The sequence below is a fragment of the Peromyscus leucopus genome, chromosome 23 (assembly GCF_004664715.2).
Source record: "Peromyscus leucopus breed LL Stock chromosome 23, UCI_PerLeu_2.1, whole genome shotgun sequence".
NCBI classification, from domain to species: Eukaryota; Metazoa; Chordata; class Mammalia; order Rodentia; family Cricetidae; genus Peromyscus; species Peromyscus leucopus.
Genome location: NC_051082.1, coordinates 8,516,465 through 8,544,362, shown reverse-complemented (window position 1 = coordinate 8,544,362; position 27,898 = coordinate 8,516,465). Strand labels below are relative to the sequence as shown.

General features: G+C 47.4%; 1 protein-coding gene across 2 annotated transcripts in view; it reads right to left on the bottom strand.

The window, feature by feature from the left end:
- Ksr2 (kinase suppressor of ras 2) overlaps positions 1-12,929 on the bottom strand; it is a 382,945-nt gene extending 370,016 nt beyond the window's left edge. For both annotated transcript variants that reach the window (XM_028878818.2, XM_028878819.2), the window contains exon 1: positions 11,808-12,929. In XM_028878818.2, the coding sequence (XP_028734651.1) occupies positions 11,808-11,987 (180 nt within the window). In that variant the 5' untranslated portion in view covers positions 11,988-12,929. The remainder of the gene's footprint in view (positions 1-11,807) is intronic.
- Between the last annotated feature and the right edge of the window lie 14,969 nt (positions 12,930-27,898).

Sequence of the window (27,898 nt, the reverse complement as noted above, 5' to 3'; positions counted from 1 at the left end):
CAAGAGTTGCCGTAATCACGGTGTCTCTCCACAGCAGAACAGTGACCATGACAGTGACCATCCCAGGAGCTGGTGAAGCTGTGGAGTCACATGCAAATAGCCACACACGTCAATACAGATTCAGAGGGTGCGGCCCATGGAAAGCAGTTATCTACCCTATAATCTGGCCACTCCACAGCTATGTATTTATCCCAGAGAAATGTAAAGCTGAGTTCACATAAAACAAGTTCATGGGGTTGGGGAGATTGGCTCAGCAGTCAAGAGCACTGGCTGCTCTTCTAGAGGACCTGAGTTCAATTCCCAACACCCACACAGCAACTCACAACTGTCTGTAACTCCAGTTCCAGGATCTATGGTACCCTCACACAGACATACATGCAGGCCAAACACCAATACACATAAAAATAAATCTTGAAAAAGAAAAAAATAATTAAAAGTAAAACAAGAAGAAAAGATAAGAACTAGAAATGTTCTTTAAAGAGAGGAAGTAAGGCTGGGCAGATGATTCAGTGGGTAACACTTGCTAAGTAAGCTTGAGGTCCCGAGTTTGAATCTCCAGTGTCCATGTAAAGGCTGGGAGTGAGAGACCTCTTGTGTTTGTAGGGGTCTGAGACAGGAGGTTCATTGGAGCTTCTTCCAGGGTTGATGAGAGACCCCGTATCAGAGAAATAAGGTGGAGAAAGGTAGAACAGAACACCTGACAAATTCCTCTGGCCTCCACATGCATGTGAATGGGCACACACACACACACACAGAGCACACATACATACACACACAGATAACACACACAGAGCACACAGACACCACACACACACAGAGCACACATACATACACACACATACCACACACACACAGAGAGAGAGCACACAGATACCACACACACAGAGCACACATACATACACACACAGATACCACACACACACACAGAGAGCACACAGATACCACACACAGAGCACACATACATACACACACAGATACCACACACACAGAGCACACATACATACACACACAGATACCACACACACAGACACAGAGCACACAGATACCACACACACACACAGAGCACACATACATAAACACACAGATACCACACACACACACAGAGCACACATACATACACACACAGATACCACACACACAGAGAGAGCACACAGATACCACACACACACAGAGCACACATACATATACACACATACCACACACACACACACAGAGCACACAGATACCACACACACATAGAGCACACATACATACACACACAGATACCACACACACACACACACAGAGCCCACAGATACCACACACACACATACACATACACACCACATACACACACACTCACATGCACACACATATACACACACAACACACACACACATACAAACACACCACACATACACACACATACACACACATACACACACCACACATACACACACACAACACACACACACACACACACACACACACACACACACACACACACACACACACACAGGAAGTGCTGCCCTGTACAATCATGTGGATATGAACCTCACAGACATCCTGTGAGAAGAAAGCTCATCTCAAGAGCAGCGAGCCCAGTGATTTCACGCACAGAACATTCTTTAAAAGAGGATGGCCAGCAGTTGCCAGGGTAGGCAGGTGGGAAGGGCAGGATGAACGACCAGAAGGACCAGGAAGGGGGTTAGTAGTGGGAGGACTGTTCAGCAGTCTGAGCATGTTGGCTTTCACAAACCCACCTATGGGTTAAAACTCAGGAACATTCAGCCAGGTGTGGTGGTACACACCTGTAGTCCCAGCCACTCAGGAGACTGAGACAGGAGGATTTCAGGAGTTCAAGGTCAGTCTAGGAAATACAGTGAGGAAGGGAGAGAGAAGAGAAAGGGAAAGAGGAAGGGACAAAAAGAAATATATATCTAATAAAATTATACTATATATTATATAATGTTATATAAAAATATATTATATTATATATAATAAAATAAAATAAGCAAACAGTGGTCTTGGGAGACAGCTCAGTGGCAGAAGTACCTGCTCCGCAAGGCAGAGGACATCAGTTCAGAACCTTAGAACTCACATGGGGCCCAGGCACAGCTGCACACATCTGTAATCCTGGTGCACCTCTGCCCAGATGGGAAGCAAAGGCCAAGGCAGAAGCATTCCCAAAGTCCACTGGCTAGCTAGCCTGGTGTACACAGTGGCAAGCCCTGTCTCAAAGAAGATGGAAAATGACGAGCAACATCCAAGTTTGACCTCTGTCCTCCACACACGTGGGCAAACACACACACACACACACACACACACACACACACACACACACACAATTTTCTTAAAAGCCAGAAATTTTAAAAGCCATGATGTATATCATTTTACTTAACATACAGGTTCTATGTGCCCAGCGGTGGTGGCGCACATCTTTAATCCCAGCACTCAGGAAGAGAGGCAGGTGGATCTCTGAGTTCAAGGCCAGCCTGATCTACAGAGTGAGCTCCAGGACAGCCAGAGCTATAAGAGAGAAACGCCATCTCGAAAAACAACAACAAAAACAAGCAAGCAACAAATACAGTTCTACACTAGGCAAAAGATCACAATCTATGGAGGAAAAGGAAGCACAAATTTGGTTGATTTAAGGGCAGGATGAGAGTTTACAATGTGGTAGCAAACACTCCCCATCTGGATAGAGGTTTGGTCGGCTCTGATGCACACATCTGGCAAAGTTCAATGATGCTCATTCATGCCCTTCTCTTCATCACAGCCTGAGCATCAACCAATGCCGTGCACGCAGACTTACCGGAGGGGTGTGTAAGGCCATCTACTCTGAATCCATCAAGCACTGTGATGGGCTCGGACATGAAGCAAGGAATAAATAGAGGACAGGTGTGCAGTAAAAGAATAGAGGGAAGCCAGGTGGAGGTGGCACACCCCTTAATCCCAGCACTCGGGAGACAGAGACAGGCAGATCTCTGCGAGTTTAAGGCCAGGCCTGGTCTACAGAGTGTGATCCAGGACAGGCAACAAAACTACAGAGAGAAACTTTGTCTGGAAAAAAAAAAAAAAAAAAAAAAAAAAAAGAAAGAAAAAAGAATAGAGGTCACAGGTGATCAATGTGGTCAAGTGCAATTTTGTTGTTTGTTTGAAATTTGCCATCATAAACTTAGGGAGAAAAGCAAATTTATCACCGAACATTCTTAGTCCCCTCATTTAAGGTCTTGGGTGAGGGTCACAGGAACTCAGGGAACATCTCGCCACAGGGCTCTCTTTAGAGCTTTGTCAAAGAATTCCATTCTTGGAGCCTGGATCTTATGTATGTTGCTTTTTTGAATGATCACAAGACACAGATTCTCCAAGTCAGATAAAGACAAAAATGCAAAATGTGATACAGAAACCAATCAAAAAACAAAGTCCCAGCCAGGCGGCGGCGCACGCCTTTAATCCCAGCACTCGGGAGGCAGAGGCAGGCGGATCTCTGTGAGTTCGAGGCCAGCCTGGTTTACAGAGCGAGATCCAGGAAAGGCGCAAAGCTACACAGAGAAACCCTGTCTCGAAAAAAAAAAAAAAAAAAAAAAAAAAAAAAAACAAAAAACAAAGTCCCTGGGTGCCCCACTTCGCGTCCACTTCCGTCCATCTGTTGGCCGCCATACTGAGTGTAGCTGCCACACCAGCCCATCATTCACAGATGAACACAAGTGAAACCCTCACTTGTTGGGGCTGACGGGCTGCCTCTGGGAGTAAAGGCGATTGCCACCAAGCCTGATGGATGACCTGAGTTCACTTCCCAGGACTCACAGCAGGGTGGAAGGGCAGACCTGATTCCCACAAGCTGTCCTCTGGCCTCCACGCACCCACTGCGACGCATGCACCAGCGTGTACACATGAGTGTGCATGTGTTTGGCACATGCGTGAGCATGTGTGCGCACTCGTACAATAAATGCTATAAGCAACTTTTTTATTATGCAAAAAAAAATACACACAAAGTTTCCACTCTAATAATTTTTAAGTTCATAGTTTAGTGGCACCAGGTGCCCCAGAATGTTGTGTAACCACCACCACTATCAGCCTCAAAAGTAGTTCAATATCTTAAACAGAAGTCCATGGAAATTCCATACCCATTACACAGCAACTCCGCACACCCAACACATTATGCCTTCTGTTCTACTTTCTGTGTTTAGGTCCGGGCACCCAACTCAAGGAAGTGGAGGGTAGGAGAAGGAGGAGGGGAAGAGGAGAGAAAGGAAGGAGAGAAGGAAATATCAGTATTGTCCCACACAAATGTCCCTTATTCCACTAATGTTGTTCAAAACTTTTTAATTTCCTCAGGGGGAAAGGCACCAAGATACATATGAATTAACTTTGAAATAGTTAAACTGGTATATCTAAAATATTGTCGTTTCTATGTGCCCCGTATAAAAATCATTATTGAACTTCTTTCCATTCCTTGCCGTGCTCTGAGAGATTAGAAATCCTTGGGCAGTCAGATCTCGGGTAGGAGCCCACCACACCAGTGAGCTCAGGTTCCTTGGCCACCTTAACTTGTTTCCATCATCCTACACTTCAAGAACTGTCACCCAGAAACACTACAGTCAAGCAATGTTCCATCACTACAGTCCTTATGAATCTATAGCCGTCACCTCCAGCCACATCAGAAATGTGCCCTCTGCCCCGCATCTGCTCTGGCCTCACCTTTCTCTTTGGGGTCATACCACCTCTGAAGATACCGTAATACAGGGGTGAATCTACCTGTTCCTCATCTGTGGCTCCCTAGCCACGACAGCTTGGGTCGAATCGATTACTTGAAACCTCTGTAAACTCGCTTGTAAAGCTGGATCGACCGACCGCGCTGTTACGGTCACGACCCACTGGAGAGGCATTCCAGCCTGGAGGAAACCTGCAGGAGAAAAATCACTCCAGGCTTCCATTTGCTTCTCCTTCTCCCTTGTCTCTTCCCATCCCTCAGCTTCTCCAGCCTCCGTCCCAGACACCCAGTCTCGGAACATCTCCCCTGTCCCAGACCCACACAGGGTGGGAAGAGGGGAACAGGAAATTTAGCCTGTTCTCTTCCCAAAAGTTGAGCGGGAACCTAGAAAACCATTGTTCATTGCAGGGAAACGAGAAAACTCCATAGTTAGAAGCCATTCCAAAAGTCAGAGGGAGGCAGTGAACCCCTCAGAGATAGTTTGTCACTCAGAATTTTGAGACGGAGTTGGGGCTGAAGGGGAGCGTGAGGATGGAACACACTGGCCTTGCTCAAAACCAGCTAGTAAGAAAATAAAATATGCATTCATGCTTCATGTGGCCCCGTGAATGAGGCCAGACCAGACCAGCGATGGCATCACCAGCCGACATCACACAGCCCACAAACTCACAGGAACCAGTCTTAAGAACAGACTTTCCCAAATGGACTTGTGTCCAGGGAGGGCTCATTACAGAGAAGCCAAGAACTGAGGTGGATGGACAAAGAGCAGTGTTGCTAAGTGCGGCCATGACGCCTGTGCCACACGAAGAGATGTCATGGTGTCTGCCCTTGGCTCCCAACACCCATCACTTCTCTCTCCCTGCGATCTGGCCACAATCGGGTCGGCCCAGAATGTCCCATGCACTGCCGGAGCCTTCTGGCCCTGATGTCTCTTGGTCACCATCCAGACGACCTCTGTCAAATCCCATTCCTCCTCCAGAGCAGGGAAGAACCAAGTCTCACCCACCGCCTATTCTTGTCAGGCCCCAAAACTAAGAATAGGTTGGTTTATTTATTTATTTTTATGTATAACAAATCAAAAGAATAAATACATCATGGTATAGGAAGATAATATCAAACTCAAAATCCAGGGGCCACAAATAAAGTTTTATTGGGAAACTTCCTCACGTGCCCACACCTCAATGGTGGGCTGTGGCTACTGCAGGCTATGGCAGTTGGGTAGAGCTGTCTGCGAAATGTGGGGCCCACAAAGCCTAATGTATTTGCTGTTCGGCCTTTAACAGAAAAGGCTGGCTAGCTAGCCCCTGGCATCACGCCTGCTGTCAATCATCTTTTTACTGTGTTCCCTCCAAAACCTCGGAAGACTCCTGTCTCCTCCCACAAAGAAATAAAAATGGTCCGAGCGACTCCCCTGTGCCACGTAAGACCCCAGGAATTGGGGGCTTAAATTCACGTCTTGTGACACTCCATCAGGTGCCCTCCGTTCTGAGCAAAGCGGTCCCTAAGTGACACTGTGAAGTCTAGAGAGTCCCGGGGTCACCTTTGCTACCATCTCCACCCTTCCCATCCATCTTTCCACTCCAAATCCCCACCTCCCCCGGCCAAGCAGGCCTCCCTCACTGGCTGGCCAAGTTTCCCCAGGTGGATGCTATGGAATAAATACCCCCTCCCCCAGGGTAATCCTTGGAAAAAGAAAACACTCTGGGCTCCGTCCTCTCTCGGAGCTACCTCGTGCACAGACGACGGCGTAAAGGCTCTGAGAAGTCCTGTACTCCGTGTTTCCAAAACCCCTTCACCACAGAACTTGTTTGGCCCGCAGAAGACTTATTGAACATCTGCTTCCAGCATAGAGCTAACATCCCACACAGTCAGGGTTCTCCCGAACATACTCAGAAATGCTGCTCAAACTCCTCTGCTCCCAGCCATTCCCCTGCCGTTAATTCCACACCATCCCCTGCTAACCACCATCACTGTTATGGGTTGAATGTGAAGCGCCCCCCCCCCCGCGCGCCGCCACCCCCCCACCCGCCCAACACACAGGCTGATGTGCTTGAGCATTTGGTCCCCAAGCGGTGGCATTGTTTTAAAATGATGTGGAACCTTTAGCCCAGCAGTTCCTCATCGTGTAGTGACCCACCCCCCCAACCATAACATTATTCCGTTGCTACTTCATAAGTTTGCTACTGTGATGAATCGTAATGTAAATATCTGATATGCAGGATAGCGGATATTCAACACCAAGGGGTGATGACCCACAGGTTGAGAACTGCCGCTTTAAAAGGCAGCGCTTTGCGGATGGCAGTGAGTCCCCGAGGGGCGAGTCTTGCACTTTGATATCTGCTCTCTGCTTCCTGACGGCGGACTGAACATGACCAGCTGCCTTATGTTTCTGTCACCACACTTTTCCATCCTGATGGGCTGTGACTCTTTTGTTTGTTTGTTTGTTTTTGTTTTTGAGACAGGGACCTCACTATGTAACTCTGGCTAGCCTGGAACTCATCAGAGATCCACCTGCCTCCTGTCTCCTCAGTGTTAGAATTAAAGCCACGTGCCGCCATGCCTGACCTGTGCTCCTTTTTAAATCATAAGCCAAAATGAATCCTTGCATCTAAGGAGGGCTGGCTGGGAGGGGCTGGAGGGAGAAAGGGAGGGGGGGGGAGAATGATGTGATACTATTTCAACTTTTTAAGTGGAAAAAGTACAAAATGAATAAAAAAGAATAAAAACAAAACAACAACAAAGAAAACCCTTTTTTAAAGTAGTTTCCAACAGCATTCAGTCCCAACAAAGGGAAAAGTAATAAATCTTACAATCTGCCCTATGCTACTGTCTGCTTAGTACCTACTGACACTTTAGTTCATGGTGTCTTCAAAAGTGTCACCCTTGGTGATCCTCACAACCACCTACTAAGGCAGGAATTGTTACCTTACAATGGTCAGTTTGGGTTAAAATGTTTACAGTTGTATCCACTGTAAAGCAGAACAGAGAGGGAGACAACCTGCCTCCAACTCCAAAGCATGGATTTTCTTCTCCATCAAAATATCTGCCAATAAAATATAAGAGGCTGGTATCACCAGTGGTCCACCCAGCATCCATTAGTACCTTTCCCCATGAAAGCAGAGCCTTGTGGTCGGCACAGGGGTCATCCCGGGCAAGGAAAATGATGGCTTTCCCACTTCTCTCCATCCAGCCTCCCTTGCAGCTAGAACGTGTGATCCTACTATGGCCAAGGAAACATAACTGAACATTGCTGTTGAGAAGGAAGGTTACCATGGGAAAGCCTTTGTTTCCCAAAGCCAAAAATATGAAGCTTCCATCTCTCCACACTTGCAGAGTCCTCCTCTTTCCTGCCTAGAATGCAGATGTGACAGCTGGAGCAATGGAAGCCATCTTGGAACTATCACCAAAAAAAAAAAAAAAAAAAAAAAAAAAAAAAAAAAAGGCCATCAGAACTTCCTGAACGTTTGGCCTTCGTTGACACTTTGCAGGGATGTAAACCTCTCTTCCCTACCCAAGAAGCATGCTTTGTGAAGGCCAAGTTCATGTGGAGTGTTTTTGTTTCTTGAGGCGTACACACTAGCTATCATCCATGTCTTCAGGATGCTCCACTCACTCTCTTAGTGATGCTGGTGCCTGTGAGCAGGGAGCTGTGGCCATTAAGTGGCAGAAACAACCGGGAACTTGTCTCTCAACATGCGATGCCTTGAGCCACCTCGGAACTCTGCCAGAAAGATGAATGCCATCAGATGCAGCCCATCGACCTTGACCAGAGCGTGAGCCAAATAAATACACATCTGGGCTGGCAAGATGACAGTGGGTAAAGACACCTGCCTTGGAAACCTGAGGACCTGAGTTCAATTCCTGGAACCCAAAGTACTCACTTGTGTACTCACTGGCACATGGAACGAAAATTCCAGATGAATTTTAAAACAAAAATAAATAGCTGGAACACACATTTATGTGCTAATGGATTAGGACTTTTGTGTTTTTTTCTTGTTGTTGCTATTTGTTTTGTTTTGTTTGTTTGTTTTTGTGTTTTTCAGAGGTGGAGGCTGAGCAGGACATATTGGGTAAGATCTCCACCACTGAGCTACAACCTGGCCCTCTTTTTCTTCTTAATTTGGAGACACAGTCTCACTATGTGGCCCAGGCTAGCCTTGGACTCACCCTCCTTGAGTCTCAGCTTCCCAGGTACTAGGGTTACCGGCGTGCACCACCATGTACAGCTTGGATAAGTAATTCATAAAGTAACCTTATCAAAACCTGAATCAGAAACCTGGGGGTTGGGGATATAGTCAGCGGTAGAGCCCTTGCTAGCATTCACAAGGTCCCGGGTTCAATTCCCAGCACCACCAAAGAAAACTTACACACGGAAGCACACTGTCTGCTTACTAAATGCAGATTCCTGGGCCCTCTCTCCACTTTGAGCTAAATTAGAATGTGGCCATTAGATGCTGGGCATCCACGCTTTAGCCAGCACCCCCATGAGGCTTTCATAGCTGTTAGGGTAGAAACCTCGGTGAATGCAAATTCTAGCGGGACCACACCTTCCCTGGTACTCCTCCCCTACCCCCTTGGTCTTAGAGAACTAGAAAGTCAAAATTGGCATAGTTGCTCCAGAACAGTCACTGGACAATATGGATCAAGTGGTTGGTGTGTCCTGTGGTACCCTCAGAAAAAGATGTATTCCCTATTTGCGCTGGCTAGTCTTACGTCAACTTGACACAAACTTAAGTAATCTGAAAGGAAGGAACCTCAACTGAGAAGACGCCTCCATTATATCCACCGGTAGGCCATTTTCTTAATAAGTGATCAATGGGGGAGGGCCCAGCCTGTTATGGGTGATACTATCCCTGGGCTGGTGGTCCTGGGTTCTTTAAGAAAGCAGACTGAGCAAGCCAGTAAGCAGCTCCCCTCCGTGGCCTCTGCATCAGCTCCTGCCTCCAGGATCCTGCCCTGCTTGAGTTCCTGTCCTGACTTCCTTCAGTGATGGACTATAATATGGAAGGATAAGCCGGGGAAAAAAAAAAAAAAAAAAAACCCTTTCCTCCCCAACTTGCTTTGGTCGAGGTGTTTCCACCACAGCAACAGGAACCCTGACTAAGACACCTATGATTCCAACTTCTTGACCAGCACGCCAGGACTTATGCCCCCACCCCATTTGAAAATGTAAACCCCCTTGCAGAGAGACCACACAGAACCAAGTGCCACAGTTGGTCTGTGTGTTTGCACAGTGCTGGGGATTGGGCCCTGGGGCCTTGTGCACGCTACAAAAGCGCTGGACCACTGAGCTACCCTCCCCAGCCACAGAGCGCCCGGCCGTGTCAATCGCCATCTCTTGGGAGTCCTCAGAAGATGGCACAGAAGGAAACATGTGAGAAGCGTAAGCTGTAATAGTCACAGCCAAGCATGGAGGCTCTTGGTGACAGAGGGAAGAAGAGATGTGGTGGTGGCAGCCTTCAGGGGTTGTCTGTCTACGCTGTCCTGGTTAGAGTTCTGAACCAAATCTGTTGTGAGCCCTGTGTAGAGACCGGGGCTGGGCTAACACGTCCCATACTTTTCCTTCCAGCAGCAAACGTTAGCCAAGCTCTCTCTCTCTCTCTCAACTCTGAGGAAGGCAATGCCTGTGCCTCCCAACACTCTTCCCACATTAACATTTATCTTATTTCATCCCTGGGATCCTGTTACCACCTGACAGGTGAGCAGAGGCATATATCCGAGGATGGCAGGCGAGGTATTAAAATATACACACACACACACACACACACACACAAACTCCTCTTTCCAAATGATAGCCAGCCTCCCGCATCCTGACTGTCTGGCTACATTTAAAACCACACAGGGAAAATAAAGGCCTGAAAGTGAATCAGAGAGGCGCATTCAAGCAGATGACCCGGTCAGCCAAGACTGAAGACCAGCCCAACTACCAAGCTCCATGGTGCCTGGCCGTGCCACCAAAAGGGGAACCTTCCTTTGCTCTGAGCTCCACACACCACCCCCTGGCAAATGCCAACTAGTGGGAATTCCCAAATTAAATCAAGCAATGTGGACAGCTGGGCCATTTTGTGGGAAGGAAGGTGAGGGGGCTGGATCCATCTGACATTTTGAACAAGGTGGATGCCCAAGGATTTCAGAACACCAGGCCTTTCCCAAAACCCTGAAAGCTCCCTCTGAGAAAATGGCCTTTGAAGGAAAAATAGTTCCTTCCATCTCTCTGTGGTAACTTTGTAGCCATTCTCTGTGACCGTCTCTCGGCAAACTGCTTCCAACTCCGCTCAAGTTCTGTCGGAGAGATGCTACAGAGAGCCAGACATAGCTCCTTCTCCTGGACCCCCATCCACCAGCTCTCACCAAGACAACCCAAGAGGATTTTTCCCACGCCACCTAGTGCAAGAACCACTCCAGGCAACCGTAATATGGTTTATCGTTTCTTTTTACACATTTTGGGCCTGCATCAATCCCCTTACATCAAATGATTGTGTTAGAAATGGGTAGTTCCCTGGGGATTTTTTTTTTCTAATGCATGTGGTTTCCTAAGGTGTATATGGAGGGTGAGGGGTGAGACACAGAGCAAAGGATCGAGTCTTTCCATTCAGGCAGCCCCATCAAACCAGTCAAAACCACCTTTGACCACCTGCAGAACGCACAAGGTCACGTGGGTTCCCTGCAGCTTCTTAACGTGTCTCCCAGCACACAAGCCCCCGTGGTATATAAACAAATCCCCAAACGCAAAGAAAAGGGGAAAAAAGAAGAAAAGAAAATAATAAAGAACTCCCTCCCTCCTCCCACAGGAGAAGAATAATCATGGCAACAGCTACAACCCATAATAATAATAAATACGGAACAGCAATTATTACTGCTACCACCGCCACCCGGCCGAGCACAGACAACAGCCGCACTGGGAAGGGACATCCGCGCTGGCTTTGCCGGGTGATAAATCATAGCGCATCATTCGTGCCCACCTGCTTTACCCTTCCCCTCCCCAGGCCCTCCCTCAACAAACAGAACCCCAAAGGGATGGGGACGGACTGGAGGAGGGAAAAGGAATGAAGGATTGCCTCCCCACCCCCCGCCCCGCGCGCGCCCCGACCCCATCCCAGGCAACACCTACCTCCAGGGTCCGGATCTCCTTCTGCGTGAGGTCGTTGGAAGCTGCACACTTCGTCCTAAGCCCTTCCAGATTGGAGATGCTCAGGTCGATCATGTTCTGAACCAGCTCGCACTGCTGCAAGGCTTTTTGCAAACTCAAAGGTTGCTGTTCCTCGCTTTTCGTCATGTTTTCCTCATCCATCGCTCGCTCTGCAACCCCCCTTCCCCTCCTCCTCCTCCTCCTCCACCTCCTCCTCCCAGAAAGAAAAAAGGGGGAGGGAGGGAGAGGAGGTAGAGGGAGTCCACCCCCCCTACGCCTCTCCAACCACTGCGACTTCTCAGCAGTGTCTCCTGAAGAAACCCAACATCTCACACAAGCTTGAGGGGGTGGGGGTTGGAGGAGGGGACAAGAGCCAAAATTTATTATTTTTTTGGAGGGGGGAGTATCAGGCAGTCTGCATTAGAATGTCCCTTGTCTCTCTCCTCTCTCTGTCTCTGTGTCTCTGGTCCCTAAAAAGGGAGAGATGCCCGTTTGTCAGAAGCCAACCAGGTGGTAGGGTGCAGTCTGTACACTTAGGAGGAGGAGAAAGAGGAGGAGGGCGAGGAGGAGGAAGGGGAGGAGGAGGAGTGGAAGGAGGAGGCAGAGAGAAATAGAGCTCACGCTTCGCACACCGGCTCCGTCAAGGGCGGAATTATATGTATATAAATCTATTTGGCCGGCTGGCTTTTATGTCAAAAAGGAGCGCGCCTGCCCCCCTCCCGGTCGCGGTGACACGGCATGGTCCGCGGGTCCCCGCGCTCAGCGCGCTCTCAGGATGCTGTGCGCACGACTGGCGGAGCTGCGGCGCCCACTGCGGCTGGCTGCGGTCTGCTCCCCGCGACAACACTGCTGCTGCTGCTGCTGCCGCTGTCGCTGCTGCTGCTGCCGCTGCCGCTGCTGCTGCTGCCGCTGCCGCCGGGCTCCAGGGGTGACGGCTCCTGCCTCGCTCCACACCGACATCTTGCCTGTCAATCACAGGGCGGGGTGGGGAGCCGAGCGAGGGATGCAGCGCTGAGAGGCGCCGTGCGCGCAGCCGGTCCCCGGGTCCCCCCAACCCCGGGCGCGCCTGGGACCCGCTGGGGGGCAGGCGGCGCGTGCACCTGGCCGCCGGGCCACCCTCCAGCCTGGGAGGCGGGGTCCCTTGGGACTGAGGGGCTCGCGTGCTGAGCGCAGCCGCTACGATGCGGTGGGAGTGGGAAGGGGGAGGGGGGGAGCGGGCTGGTCCCCGAGGTGGCGGGGAGGCCGGGCCCGGGGGCGGGGAGAGGTACTCGGTGGCCGGGGTGGGGGTGGGGGCCACTACGCCAGCCCGGATCTCGCGAGACGAGGCCGGAGCGCGGCTCAGCAGGTGCGCGGGGGCCCGGGAGCAGGTGCGCGCCGGGCTTGCTGGGCTCTGCAAGTCTGTGCGCCCCGCCTGGCTTTGCGGGTGTCTTCTTGCGGCTTGGGGGCGGCGGTGGGGCGGTCGGGGGGATGGGGGGGAGACAAACCTTAATGGGTGTCCCTGAGTTGGGGCGGATCTGGGGACCACGACTACCTGGGCCTGATCTAGCTAGGGTCCATTGGCGGAGAGACAGAAGGCTTTGCCTTGCTCGCGATCGCTACCTTGTCCCACAAGGGCCTGTGGAGTGTTAACTCCAGCTACTCACCCTACCCTTTGTCAGCCGCCTAGGGTACCGGAGTAAGGGACATCCGTGGACATTTTAAAGACGTTGAGGGCGGGGAAGGATACTTTGTGACAAAGAAGGGGGAAGATATAAGAAATTCACATTTCACAATGCAGTTAACAAAGTTTTGCTGGAGTGCCTCTGTTACAGATATACGCTTTTTATTAATTGATGGGGGTGGGGGACAGGGACACGTGCCCCGCGGTGTGCCTATGAGGTCAGAGCCCAGCTTGTGAAGTCAATTCTCTCCTTCCACCATGGGTTCCAGGAATTGAGCTTAGATGTCCGTACTGGCTGAGTACTCTCCAGCAGTCTGTTATGAATTAGTAAAAGATATAGCCTTTCTTCTCAGCCGCATGTGGTGGCGCCCACCTTTAATCCTGGCACTAGAGAGGCAGAGGCAGAGGCAGGTGGATCTCTGGGAGTTCAAGTCCAGTCTATATAGTGAGTTGCAGGCCAGCCAGGGCTACCTAGTGCTGAGGCCCTGTCTCAAAAAAAGATCGTGTTGTAGTTTGGATAGAAGCAGACTGAGATGAATTCCCCCCAGGGGGCTTTATTAGGAGAGTGGCATCCATCAGGAGAGCACATGGACAGTTGGAGAGGCTGCTACCTCACAATTACCACCCACTTTTGAATGGTGTACGGCTACTTCCCCCCTGTTGTAAAACCAATGGTGGCAGCTAAAATATTTACTATCTGGCTCACTCCAGGGAGCTATGCGAACTCCTGATTAAATCAGTGTTCTCTATACAAACTCTGCCCAGACCACACTTCACCCCAATTCTCTTCTCTCTGACTTTTTTTTCCTGTCATTCAGGGTGAAGTCTAACGTTATCACAAGGAGGCTGCCCATCTCTGACTGAATGATCAAATAGCATCCCTAATGAACTGCCCACGGGCTGTGTTTTCAATAATGAGTAGCCTGGTATGGCATGTACCTGAAGTCCCAGCCCCTTGGGAGGCTGAGGCAGGAGGATTGCTTAAACCAAAGGACTTTAAGGTCAGCCTGGCAACAAAGTAAAATCCCCTCGGGGGAGAAGCGGGGGAATATATTGGCAAAAGACATCCTTTTCTTCCATCTCTGGGATTCTAGGAAGTTTTGCTAAGAGCAGGGTTAAGAGTCAGAACTTACGCTAAAGTTCATCATCCCTAGAGAAAGCTACCTATGGTGTGAAGAGAATGGACACCACTGGCAGCCAAGTTGGATCAAATTGATTTTCTAAGACTTTGAGCCATCACAGGCTTTAGAATTCACACAGAGTTGAATCCGTATGTCCATTTCTGTTGGGGCTGGGTGTGTGGTTCAGTGACAGAGCACTTTACCCAGCATGCCCTGATCCTGGATTCAGTCCCCAGCTCCATACCCGGAAAATATTCTCTCTATCCATAATGAGGGCAGGCGACCGATTTTAAGCACTCTGAAGTCTAGAGTCCCATTCTACCACAAAATTGTCTCCCTTCCTGTTTTCTCCATTTCCCTTTGTTTCCCTTGAACATATTAACATTGGTTATGTTCAAACCTCTGACTCCAGCCCGGGTCCCCCATGAGGCTCTTCCTAGTTACTATGTTTCTCTTTGTTTTTAGTGATCTGACCCTATCTCTTAGTGAGCCTTGTTGAATTTTTGTTTCGTGCCAGATGCTGTGTATGAGACTATATTAGAGTCTCTAAATGATGCTGTCTGGCCCTGAAGAGAAGTGGGGAATGACCACAACTCCACTAGTTGGCTGAGCTGGGTGAAGGGTGTGTTTCTGTTTCAAGGTGACGCCATCTTCTTTGTTCACAGAGTCCCCTCTCCCTGCCCTGTGCCCCAATCCCCAAAGTATGGCAAGACTTTAAAAAAAAAAAAAAAAAAAAAAAAAACACTGTTTTGTTTTTCTGGAACTTCCCCCATGGCTTCTCAGCCTTTTGCCCTGTGGCGTTATCCAAACCCGCCATTCATCCCAAGCTAGAAAATGCCATTTTCAGACTCATTTTCTGTTCTTCTCTGGGAGATCAACCTCCCAAAAGTCCCTTGTTTGTCCCCACAGGCAGATGAGATGGACACAGGTTCTTCTGGTTTCTCTGCCCCCGCCCCCACCTCAGCAACAGTCCACTCACCCGGTGAAAGTTTATCTTCTCAGCCTCTTTCCCGGCACCCATATCAGCTCACCCACGTACAATTCTCCTGTCTCCGGAATCCCGAAACGTGGCCCCTCTGGTTCCCGTGTCTTCCACAGACCTCTTAAGAGAGAGTTTAGCAGGAGTCAACAGTGATGGTGGGACTGGGTTTGTGCTTGTTCCAAAATGGCTTCTCTGCTTGTCATCCAAGGTATTTCCACTGAAGCTTAGACGATGAAAATAATCGAAAGTCATCAGTCGGCAGAGCAACAGTGAATGCATCTTTGTCCCGTTTGAAAACCGCCCACATTGTGGACACCACCTCTCTATAGGAGAAATAACCTCTTTTTAGGATTCACTAATAAATTTGTATTAATCTTTACTATATGTATTATTTGTGTGTGTGTGTGTGCACAGTGTGCACATATGGGCTGTGTTTCTCTGTGTGTGTAAGACAGAGTGGACACCTTGCAGAAGTCGGTCCTCTCCTTCCACCATGTGGGTCCCGGGGATCCAAACTCAGGTCCTTAGGATGGGCAGCAAAGCCCCTTTATCCCTGAGCCATCTTGCAGGCCCTAAAGTTCTCTTTCAGAACTTTTCTAGCCATCAAGTACCGTCTGATCCGACTCTGCCACGAGACACAGCACGTGGGGTCTTTAATGGAAAGCAGAGAGTGGAGAGGAAGCTTATGGGAGCGTGGCAGACAACACACAGGCTCTCAGGTGCCCAGTCCCACAGGAGATGTGATGCCCGTGCTGAGGGGACTGATGTGTTCACAGGAATCACTTACAGTTGCTTTGGGCATCATCCCTGGCCTCACAGCCCAGGCTGTCTCTCTCTAATCTTCCTGGAAAGTCTTTGTTTGTTTTTTGTTTTTTGAGACCAGGTTTCTCTGTGCAGCTTTGCGCCTTTCCTGGATCTCAAACTCACAAAGATCCACCTGCCTCTGCCTCCCGAGTGCTGGGATTAAAGGCAAGGCGTGTGCCACCACCACCCAACTTGGAGAGTCTTTCTAACCTTGCTTTGATCTGCTCAGGCAGTCCTAGTGTGTAAGGGATAGATTCAGTAAAAATCTTGTCCCTCCCTGACCCCCCCCCCCCCAGGGTCTCCCATAGCCTATAGCCTGGAACTTACTGTATAGCAGAGGATAACTTGGAACCTATGACCCTGCTTCCTCTTCCAGTGCTGAGATGTAACCCCAGATGGTTCAGGAGTCTGCAGTGAATTCCAGGTAGGATTGGATATTTCCTTCCCTGCCTGCTCCCCATCATCACCTGCAGGACCTAGCAGGAAAGGACTCATCCTGAGAACTGATGGATACAGAGTGTCAGCTGCCTCACTGGGTCCTGCTAACCGCCCACCTGCTGATCCCAGGTGCATGCGCAGGGAATCCTTAGCAACCTAAAGATCTGGGAGCCCCGCCAGAGTCAAGACACACAGTGGTGACCTCCCAAGTCCTCCTTTCCAGTCTTGCCTTAGGCAGCACCCCACAGCTCCCAGAGCCCCTTGGCTTAGTCTTTTCAGGGTGGCTCAAGCCCAAGCATGCTTTAAGATTGTCACCTGACCCCTGGGGAACAGGATAACCCTGTCAGAGAAACGGCTAGATAAGATCTTGACTTTATCATGTATAGGCTGGAGGTTGCGAGTTACAGATGGTCACCCGACGAGCCTGACCACCTCTCCACCAGAGAGAAGCTTTACCTTCTCCCATCACCTTGGAGGTTCAACAGAAATTCTGGGACACCAGAAAAGTGAACCCCTCCACCCCTGCTTGATTGGTGATGAGCTGGCCTCAAGGTTTTCTAAGTTGCCTTGGGCTCACAAATGGGGGAGTGGTGGGTTAGGAGGCAAAAGGGCCATCTGCCTGGAGCTGCATAGGACCTACATTGACTTCCTAAACACTATGCAACCAAGGATGACCTTGAACTTCTGATCCTCCTGCCCCCACTTCCCAAGGGAAAGGATGACAGGCTTGTGCCACCACCACAGGTGGTTTATGCAGGGCTGAGGATCAAACTCAGGCCTCTGTGATGCTGAGCAAACAGTTATGACCGAGCCAGGTCCGTCCCCCCCCCACCCCCTTGTTTTACTTGAATTAAGGAAATTCCTTAATTTCCTATGTTAATCTTCCCAGGCTGTTTCTTTTTCTTTTTATACTTTTTTTTCCTTCCTACCAATTTTACAGATGGAATAGCATCGGACCAGAAGCCCCCGAGAGACAACAAAACCTCTCACAGCTGCACAGGGACTATGATCCTGTTCTAACTATCGCACAGAACCCCCAAATATAAATGACTTTAAAAAATAGCTTTGATCAGAGCAAACAGAATGTTCCCCTCTTTAATCTTGTCAGGGTTCTCTGACATCAAGGAAAACTGTTTTTCTAGAGTTCACCTTTCAGGGCCTTTTGCTTCTGCATCTTCATTTCTGGTGTAAGTGGGTCACTGTGTCCGTGTCGGGATCATGTGGGCTCACGGGAACGAGCCATTTAGCCCAGTGATTTATGCTGGCTTTCTGAGTTAAGGACTCCGTGGTATGCAGTGTGTTTCAGCTGCAGCACTCAGGACAGAAGGGGAGCCCTCGCAGCCCCCAAAGACACGCATTTCAACTTCAATGAAAGTTCTTGTCAAGCAGTATCAGCTACACGACCATTATACCTCCACCTTTCTGTCCCTGTGCGCCACACGCATGCAGTGCCCATGAAGACCAGAAGAGGGCACTGGATCCCCTAGAACTGATTACAGACAGGTGTGAGCGGCCTTGTGAGTGCTGGGAGTTGAACCTGGGTCCTCTGGAAGAGCAGCCAGTGCTCCTAACTGCTGAGCCCTCTCTTCAGCCACACAAGTTTTCTGTTATTGTTTTTTTTTTAATTTATTTATTCTTGGACAGTTTTAGACATGTATATATTTGCTCACAATCACCCACCCATTACCGCCCCCCCCCGCCACCCCACCCCCCATCCACCCCCACCATCTTCATTTCCACTCTCTCTTTTCCCAATACGTTTCCTTCCTACTTCCAAATCTTTATGTGTGTAACCCACACAGAAAGGGCTGTTTGCGTGAGCGTGGCTGTGGGGGTATTTACTGGCACAGGGGCAACCTACCCGTAGCTACACCACTTTAGAAAATACCCTTCTTGGGGCTGGAGAGATGGCTCAGCGGTTAAGAGCACTGGCTGCTCTTCCAGAGGACTTGGGTTCAATTCCCAGCACCCACACGGCAGGTCACAACGGTCTGTAAACTCCTGCTCCGGGGGATCTGACACCCTCACACAGACACGCATGCATGCAATACACCAATGCACATAAAATAGAAATAAATTATTTTTTAAAAAAAGAAAAGAAAATACCCTTCTCGGGTTGGGGGTCTTCTACACCCTTCCCCATCCATAATGGGCCCAGTCTTGTACTAGTCTCAAGCAGGGAATCACCGCTGCTATTGGGTTCATGTGAACAATGGCCGTATCCTCCCCTGCACTCCTTACCATCTTCTGGCTCTCATGTGTTTCCCGCCCCCTCTTCAACTGATGTTCCTTGAGGCGTGGAGGCGGTGACACAGATGTCACTTTTGGGGCTGAGTACTCAACAGTGACTTGTTCTTGGGATATTGGCCAGCAGTGAGTCTGCATTAACTGCTGCCCACTGTAAATCGATGTTTCTCTGACCGAGACCAAGGCAGCACTAATCTGTAGATACAGACACAAATATTTAGAAGTCAGTTTTGTAGCATGGCCATTTAGCAAGACAACAGGAACAGGTTCAGTCCTAGGGTTTATAACCTCCCTAGCCATGGGTTTTTGACCAGGTTCATAGTGCCAGATATAAATTCTCTCATGTGCAGCAGGCCTCAAGTTCAATCAGAAAACAGTTGTCTACCCCATAAATGGAGGCAGTTTTCTGGCCCAACTGCCTGGCCTCAAATAACCACCACTAAAACTTATATTAATTACAAAATGCTCGGCCTATAGCTTGGGCTTATTACTAACTACTTCTTACATTTAAATTAATTCATTTATGCATTGCTATGTGGCCGTGGCTTTACCCGTCCTCTGGCATCTTGCTGCTTGGGTGGCTCTCCTCTCTCTCTCTCTCTCTCTCTCTCTCTCTCTCTCTCTCTCTCTCTCTCTCTCCCTCCCTCCCTCCACCTTCTTCATCCAATCATCCAAGTCCTCAGTTTGATTGATCCCCCTAGCCTCTTCCTGCCTTGCCACAGGCCAAACAACTTCATTATTAACCAATGAGAGTAATGCATATTCACAGCGTCCAGAAGGACCATCCCACCGCATGCCGCCATAACAGTGGTACCATGATTGATTATACCAGTAGCACGCAGGGTTGACAGCTGGGTAAGGCTGTTGGTGACTTTTCTTCCTGACAGACCCACCCAACTCTTTTCAACACTGCGAAAGCTAGCCAGCAGGGAGGAAGCTTCCAATTCAGCTCCAACTGGATGCCTCTGTGGCCTGACACCAGAGCATGTGATCTCTTCAGCACTAGGTCCTGTCACCTAGCTTGAGTGGGAAGCCAGGAACAATGGCAACAACCTGCATTGTTGGGATAGGGGGATTCTCTGGTTTCTCTGGGACTCCATAGTCAACAACACATAGGGAGGTAACCCACCTCTGGCAATGAGATTTTCACTTAATGCCTTATGTCTTCTGTGAGCATCCACCTCCATTTTTTTTTAAAGTATTTTATTTTATTGGCTTTTTGAGACAGGGTTCCTCTATATAGCCCTGGCTGTCCTAGAACTCACTTTGTAGACCAGACTGGCCTTGAATTTACAGAGATCTGCCTGCCTCTGCCTCCCTGGGATCAAAGGCGTGCACCACTACCGGCAGGCTCCACCCCCATTGTTAATTCTTCTCAGTATATCCCCAGGAGCAGGGTTTGGGGTTAAATGGAAATTCTGTGTCAGCTTCTTTAGTGCTGAACTGTTTCTCAGAGCAGATGCTCCATTTCACATCCTCAACCAGCAACCCAGAGAGCCCAATTTCTTCAAATCCCCAGCTCATGACTTATCTTGAATCGAACTATTTTTTTCTCTTATCTTTTTTTTTTATGCAATGCTGGATTGAACCCAGGGCCTCATGCATGTTAATCCAAGATTCTACCCACTGAGCTACACCCCAGTCCTGAGACAGGGAGTAACTAAATTTCTCAGGCTGCCCTATTCACTTTATAGCCCAGGCAGTCCTGAATTTGTGAACTTGTGATCCTCCTGCCTCAGCTTCCCAAGTCTCTGTAATTACAGGCCTGGAATGCTTTCACTAATTTTGTTTGTTTGTTTGTTTGTTTGTTTGTTTGTTTGTGACAAGATTTCTCTGTGTATCCTTAGCTGTTCTGGAACTCACTCTGTAGACCAGGCTGGCCTTGAACTCACAAAGATCCACCTGCCTTTGCCTCCCAAGTGCTGGGATGAAAGATATGTGCCACTACCACCCAGCTATTTTTATTTTATTATTTTTTAAAGATTTATTTATTACAATATACAGTGTTCTACCTGCATGTGTAGCTGCAGGCTAGAAGAAGTCATCAACTCTCACTACAGATGGTTGTGAGCCACCATGTGGTTGCTGGGAATTGAACTCAGGACCTCTGGAAGAACAGCCAGTGCTCCTAACCTCTGAGCCATCTCTCCAGCCCCTATTTTGTTAATTTTAACTATGTGGATGCATGTGCATCTGTGAGTGGGTGTGTATATGTGTATACAGTGCCCTGGGAGTCTGGAAGATGTGGGGTCTCCTAGAGCTGGAGTTAGAAGAGGTTATGAATTGTCCAACCTGAGTGCTAGGAATCGAATTCAGATTCCCTGGAAGAACAACAAACAGTGTGTGCTCTGAACCACTGAGCCACCTATCCGGCCACTAATAAACTGCCTTACTAGCAGTCCCGAGCAGCCACATCATGTGGCTCACAGCCACCTGTTAACACCAGCGCCAGGGGAGCCAATGCTTTCTTCTGGCCCCCTCAGATGCCTGGGTTCACCTGCACAGACCCAAACATAACCAAAAAGAAGATTAAACTCAGCCAGGCGGTGGTAGCACATGCTTTTAATCCCAGCCCTCAGAAGGCAGAGGCAAGCAGATCTCTGTGAGTTTGAGGCCAGCTTGGTCTACAAAGTGAATTGCAGGACAATCAGAGCTACATAAAGAAATACTGTCTTAAAAAAAAAAAAAAAAAAAAAAAAAAAAAAAAAAAAGATAAACTCTTTAAAAAGAAGAAGAAAGTGCTATGTTAAATGCCAGAAACCAGTCACAGAAAGTCACAGTGTGTAATTCCTTTTTGTTTGTTATTGTGGTGGTGGTTTTGTTTTCTTCTGTTTTGAAATGGGTCTCTCTATGTAGCCCCAGCTGTCCTGGAACTCACTATGCAGACCAGGCTGGCCTCCAACTCACAGAGATCTCCTCACTTCTGCCTCCAGAGTGTGGGGATTAAAGGCATGTGCTACCACAGCAGGTATGTATAATTTCTTGCATGGAACACAGGGCCAGGTGTGACACTTTGTGTGTAGGGTATAAATTGATTGTTTTCAGTTGCAAAGGATAAACCAGTGTAGTCAAAAGGTGATTGTGTGGAAAAAAAGTTCAAGGGAGGTATGTCACAAAGGCTGGCCACCTTTCTTTCTGAACCAGGACTCTGAGCTCTGCCTTCTGTGTGGGGTATCCTTGTGGGTAGCTTTTTCTCAGGCCGAGACCAAGATAAGAGAATTCTTTATTTAGACATAGTCTCACTGTGTAGCCCTGACTGGTCTGGAACTCACTCTGTAGTCCAAGCTGGTCGTGAACTCACAGAGATCTGCCTGCCTCTACCTCCCTAATGGTTGGATTAAAGGTGTACAACACCATACCCGAACCTAACAGTAATCTTAGCGACTGTATCAGAGTCTCTCCCCGTGACAGCCAGCAAACGTTGGAAGATTCATTGTGGGTGTCCTGCATGAGTCAATACAGTCTCCTGAGCCAGACCCGGCAGTCAAGGGGACTGGGTGGCGTGGGCTGTGAGGTCAACTGCTGAAGGACTGACAACCCTCACTACCCAAACCTTGTTGCACGAAATCAGAGGCTGGGTGGTCCTCCAAAGGAAAGGGGGATGCTATTACCCAAAGAAGGAAGGATGGATGACAGACAGATTAAAAAAAATACTAGCAATAATCCACCATCTGTGAGAGAGTCGGGGTCGATCGGAGAGACCTGTCAGGCTAACACAGTCTGGGAATAAATGAGATGGAAGGAGAGATGGGGGAGAGGGAGGAAGGGAGACAGATAGATTCTAGAAGGTTCTGAGAAAAGTATTCTAGGAGAGTTGATTCAAGATGGCGGAGACAAGCAGACGCAGGTAGGCCTGTGGCAGCGGCCTGCGGAGGTAGATGGGTCCGGCGGCAGTGGCCGACTCAGACATTTAGGCCCAGCGGCAGCTGGCGGAGACATTCAGGCCCAGCGGCGGTCCACAGAGGTGGACAGGCCCTGCGGTGGAGATAAGCAGACGGAGGTGGACAGGACCGGCGGCAGCGGTGGCCGACAGAGACATTCAGGCCCGGCGGCGGCCCACAGAAGTAGACAGGCCATGCGGTAGAGACAAGCGGACACAGGTGGGTCAGCAGTGGCGACCTGCGGAGGTGGGCGGGCCGACAGGGACATGCAGGCCCAGTGGCAACCGGCAGAGACATACAGGCCCGGTAGCAGCCGGCAGAGGTGGATGGGCCCGGCAGCAGTGACAAACAGAGGTAGGTAGGCCCGCAGCAGCAGCCAGCAGAGACATACAGGCCCGTTGGCTGCCCGCAGAGGCAGACAGACCCAGCGGCAGCTGACAGGGACATACAGGCCCAGTGGTGGAGACAAGTGGACGCAGGTGGGCCTGTGGCGGCGGGCTACAGGGGTGGACAGGCCCGGGGAAGGAGAGGGGCGGACGCAGCTTGGAACAGGGACACCCCTAGCCCCAACACCTGGGGAAGAGGCTATCTCCCTGGGTCAGAACCAGGGCGAGTCTGGACACTCCGTCTGAGGACAACCCAGGGCCCAACTGCTGATCCTGTGAAACCTAACAACTTGGAGGTGTTGGTGAGACTACCCTGCTCAGCTGAAACCCATCTGGGAGAGGATTCAGATGCCTACAGTTCGAAGTCTGAAGAAACAAGATCAGCTGAGGAGTTGACAAATGAACAAAACGTGACCTGGGAACACAGAAGAAGGTGCTACCCAGTCACCAAACCAGATCACCAGAATCATAAGTATATAATTCACCGACTGAAATCAGCTGTCCCTGAAGAAACAGCCCAATAGCACCAATTTAACCAAGAACCCCTACTAAACCAAGACTAAAAATTAGAACAAGAGAGGCACTCTCAGACACAGACACCACCTGCACCGGACAGAGGAAAAGATGAGTAGACGCCAGTGCAAAAATACAGGCAAAAACATAAAGACCTATATGGCAACATCAGAACGTACTGATTCTACACCTGCAAGACCTAAACATACCATGACAGAAGAAACAGAAGAGATCAACCTTAAAAATGACTTTAAGGAGATGATAGAGGCCCTTAAAGAAGAAATAAAACATTCGCTCAATGAGGAAATAAAAACTTTCCTTAAAGAGGAAATGAAAAACTACCTTAAAGAGGAAATAAAAACTTCCCTTAAAGAGGAAATGAAAAACTCCATTAAAGAGGAAATAAAAAACTCCCTTAAAGAAATGGAAGAAAAAACAAACAAAAAATGGGAAGAAATCAAATCAAGCCCGAAAAAGCAATTAAACAGATGAAAGAAACATTCCAAGATCTGAAAAATGAATTTGAGACAATAAAGAAAACACATGCTGAGGGAATGCTGGAAATAGAAATCCTGGCAAAACGAACAGGAACTACAGAAACAAGCATAACCAACCGATTGCAAGAGATGGAACAGAGAATCTCTGACACTGAAGACACGATAGAGAAAATAGATTCGTCAGTCAAAGAAAACACTAAAGACAAAACAGTCATAACACAAAACATCCAGGAAATTTGGGACACCATGAAAAGACCAAACCTAAGAATAATAGGGATAGAAGAAGGAGAAAAATACCAACTCAAAGGCACAGAAAATATATTCAACAAAATCATAGAAGAAAACTTTCCTAACCTAAAGAAAGAAATACATATGAAGATACAAGAAGCTTACAGAACACCGAATAGGCTGGATCCAAAAAAAAAGTCCCCTCGCCACATAATAATCAAAACATTAAACACACAGAACAAAGAAAAAATATTAAGAGCCGCAAAGGAAAAAGACCAAGTAACATATAAAGGTAAACCCATCAGAATAACACCAGACTACTCAATAGAGACTATGAAAGCTAGAAGATCATGGACAAATCTCATGCAGACACTAAGAGACCACGGATGCCAACCCAGACTATTATACCCAGCAAAACTCTTAATCACCATAGGCGGAGTAAACAAAATATTCCAGGATAAAACCAGATTTAATCAATACCTATCTACAAACCCAGCCCTACAGAAAGCACTAGAAGGGAAAATTCAACCAAAGAAGCTAAACACATCCATGAAAAATCAAGCAATAGGTAATCCCACACCAACATACACCACAGAAGAAACAAGCTGGTGTAGCTATCCTAATATCTAGAGAAAAAGGATGTTTCAAAAGAGAAGAAGTCTTGTGGCAATGCCTCAGTGGTCCAGGTAACTACCAGAACTCGGAAAAGTTGGTAGAACTTGGATTGACTGGGAGGCCAAAGATTTAAAAAGCAGAAGATTCTCTCAAGACACAAGTTGTGTGATAATAGTGTGTTTTGTGTGTGTGAATGAGAATTTGTAAATGTTGAATTCTAGGCTTCGACAATCATTGTCAGTGCAGATTAAGCTGCAAGTATTTATGCTTTAAAACTTAAATTATAAAGCTAGTTACGTCTTTCTAACAACTAGTTTTAATGTTTATGAGCATATTTTACCTACATTACCTTTTCAGGATGTTGAGAAAGATGCATCACAAGCACAGGCTGGAGGCTGGGGGCTAGATGGTTTTGAGGAAGAGGTCTTGGTGGACTCTTTCATAGAGCAAAGGGAAGCAATGCCTTCTGGGAAATGAGCTAAGTTTTAATCTAGTCTTTAAGATTAGAAGTCAAAAACAAAATTATTAAGGAAAGGAAAACCTAATTGATCTTTGAAGTATTGTTATGTGGAATTGAGTGGGACTTTTGAGGCCTTTCTTCCAGAAAACAAGGACTTGGTTGTCAGGCCTATATTAGGCCTAAACCTTGGTGCCATGTAGTTGTACTTAAATCATTTCAATGGAAAGTGTCTTAGTGATTGGAACTTCTAGTGCAGTTTGGAGTTCTTCCATTTGAAAAATGTGATATTTGCATGGGATTGTTTGAATCTTGTTTTCTAGTCCTCCCCATCACCACCCTCATAGTCTGAAGGTAGATTTTTCTCTTGATAAAGGAACAAAAAAAGTGAACATCTTGTTTGTAAATAGGTATCTAGTAACTAGTGGTAAACTTGAAATGGTAGAATTCTTTAAAGCCTAATTCTAGATAGCCTCAAGAAAATGTATCTTAATTACTTTTGAACCTGTATTCACCTTGTTTTTTTCAAATATCTTAAGTTATATTTTCTTTTTCAGAGCTGCTTCTTATTTGGGGCTACTTCTTTTTTTTTAATTGAGGCGTAATTCATAAAAGGGTATATTGTTTTGATGAGACTTTTTACAACTGTGGCTGGATGTCTTTCTTTAGTCTTCCAAGAAGGGCCATTTTACTTTCTTAGAGTTACTTTTTAAAGTCATGAGGTCAACAACTTGGACTACTATGCATGTAAGTGCTAATGCAAATTAAAGCCCAAGTTGACCTCCAGCAGCAGTTCATTCTATGTTGACAGTGAGAGAACACTTTGCTTGTTAGGATACTGTTACTCGTGGACTGAAATGCTGAAGAAACCCCTCCCCCTATTTTGTTTTTTTGCAAAAATCAAGGTATATTCTAGGGTTTCCTGGTTGACCTCAACAGATAAACTGAGATGATAGTCTTAGTTCAGAAATGATCTGAATGTAGATTTACAGTCTACGTGTACAGCTGGCTAAGTGAGATTGCTTTCACAGTTCTGTATGTATCCCATCGGCTCCCCATTAGTCACTGAACTCTTAAAACTGGTATTGTAACATTATCACAATGTTTTGTGCCAATTTTATAAACTTTACAGTGCAATATGTGTTCCTTTTCCGAGGCAAACCAAAGGTATATTTCTCAAGGTTCTGCTGCTATCAGCAGCGTTGATGGAGGATTTTTTATACATTTGTAATAGATAGAAATAAACCAGAAAAAAAAGAAGAAAAAAAAAGTGGTGGAGGAAAAGGTGAACACTGCAAGAATACTCAAAAGGGCTGAGAGTTGCAAATGCCAAGAATGGCTTTGCATAGTAAATGGAATAGAACAGCTCTGAACTATAGCTTACTTTTCCTGGTTTGGTCTGACAGAATGATTGAATGCTTTTGTATAAAAATCAGAGCCTTAAAAACAAGGATTTGGTGAGAATGTAAAATGGTGTGCCACTTTAGCAAAACAGTTTGGTGGTTGGTCAAAATGCAAAACATTGTTACTCTGTTACTCAACAATTCCACCCTTAGGAAAATATCCTCAAACTACTGAAAATGTGCACCTATGAAACATGTACATGAAGGTTTACAGCAATGTGTTGCTAATAGTAAAAAAGTTAAAACAACTCAAATAGCTATCAAATACTGGAGAGAAATAAAATGTGGCTTATTCATACAATAGAATATTATTAAGACATAAAAATGAATGAGAAACTGATAGATTAAATGACTTTGGTGAACCTTCATAATTTCATTTGTAGATCTTTCCATTTCTAATTTATAAATACATTTGGGGTTATAAATTATAAATGTACTGCCTCCTGTCAACATTGTATACTTCTATTTGATGATTTCTGTGTCAAACATTATATGGAAATGTTTCCAAGTATTTTCTGTATTAACTGTGAATGAATAGAACAAAATAAATTGCCTGTGATGGAAAAAAAAAAAGTATTCTAAAACTAGAGTAGATCAGTCCTGAAACCATCCCTGTTCACAGGGGACTACAAAGAACATACACTTATCACAGTTTTTCCATTGTTTGTAAAATTATCATGCATAATAAAATGGCAGTTTCATGATGACATGTCCACACTTTTAAGGGATTGTACTTCACACTCATTAACTTCTCATGATCTTTTCTTGTCCCCTTTCTTCCCCCAAATTGTCCTCCTCTGTTTTCATAGTGTGTGTGTACATATACACATGTGTACTTTTT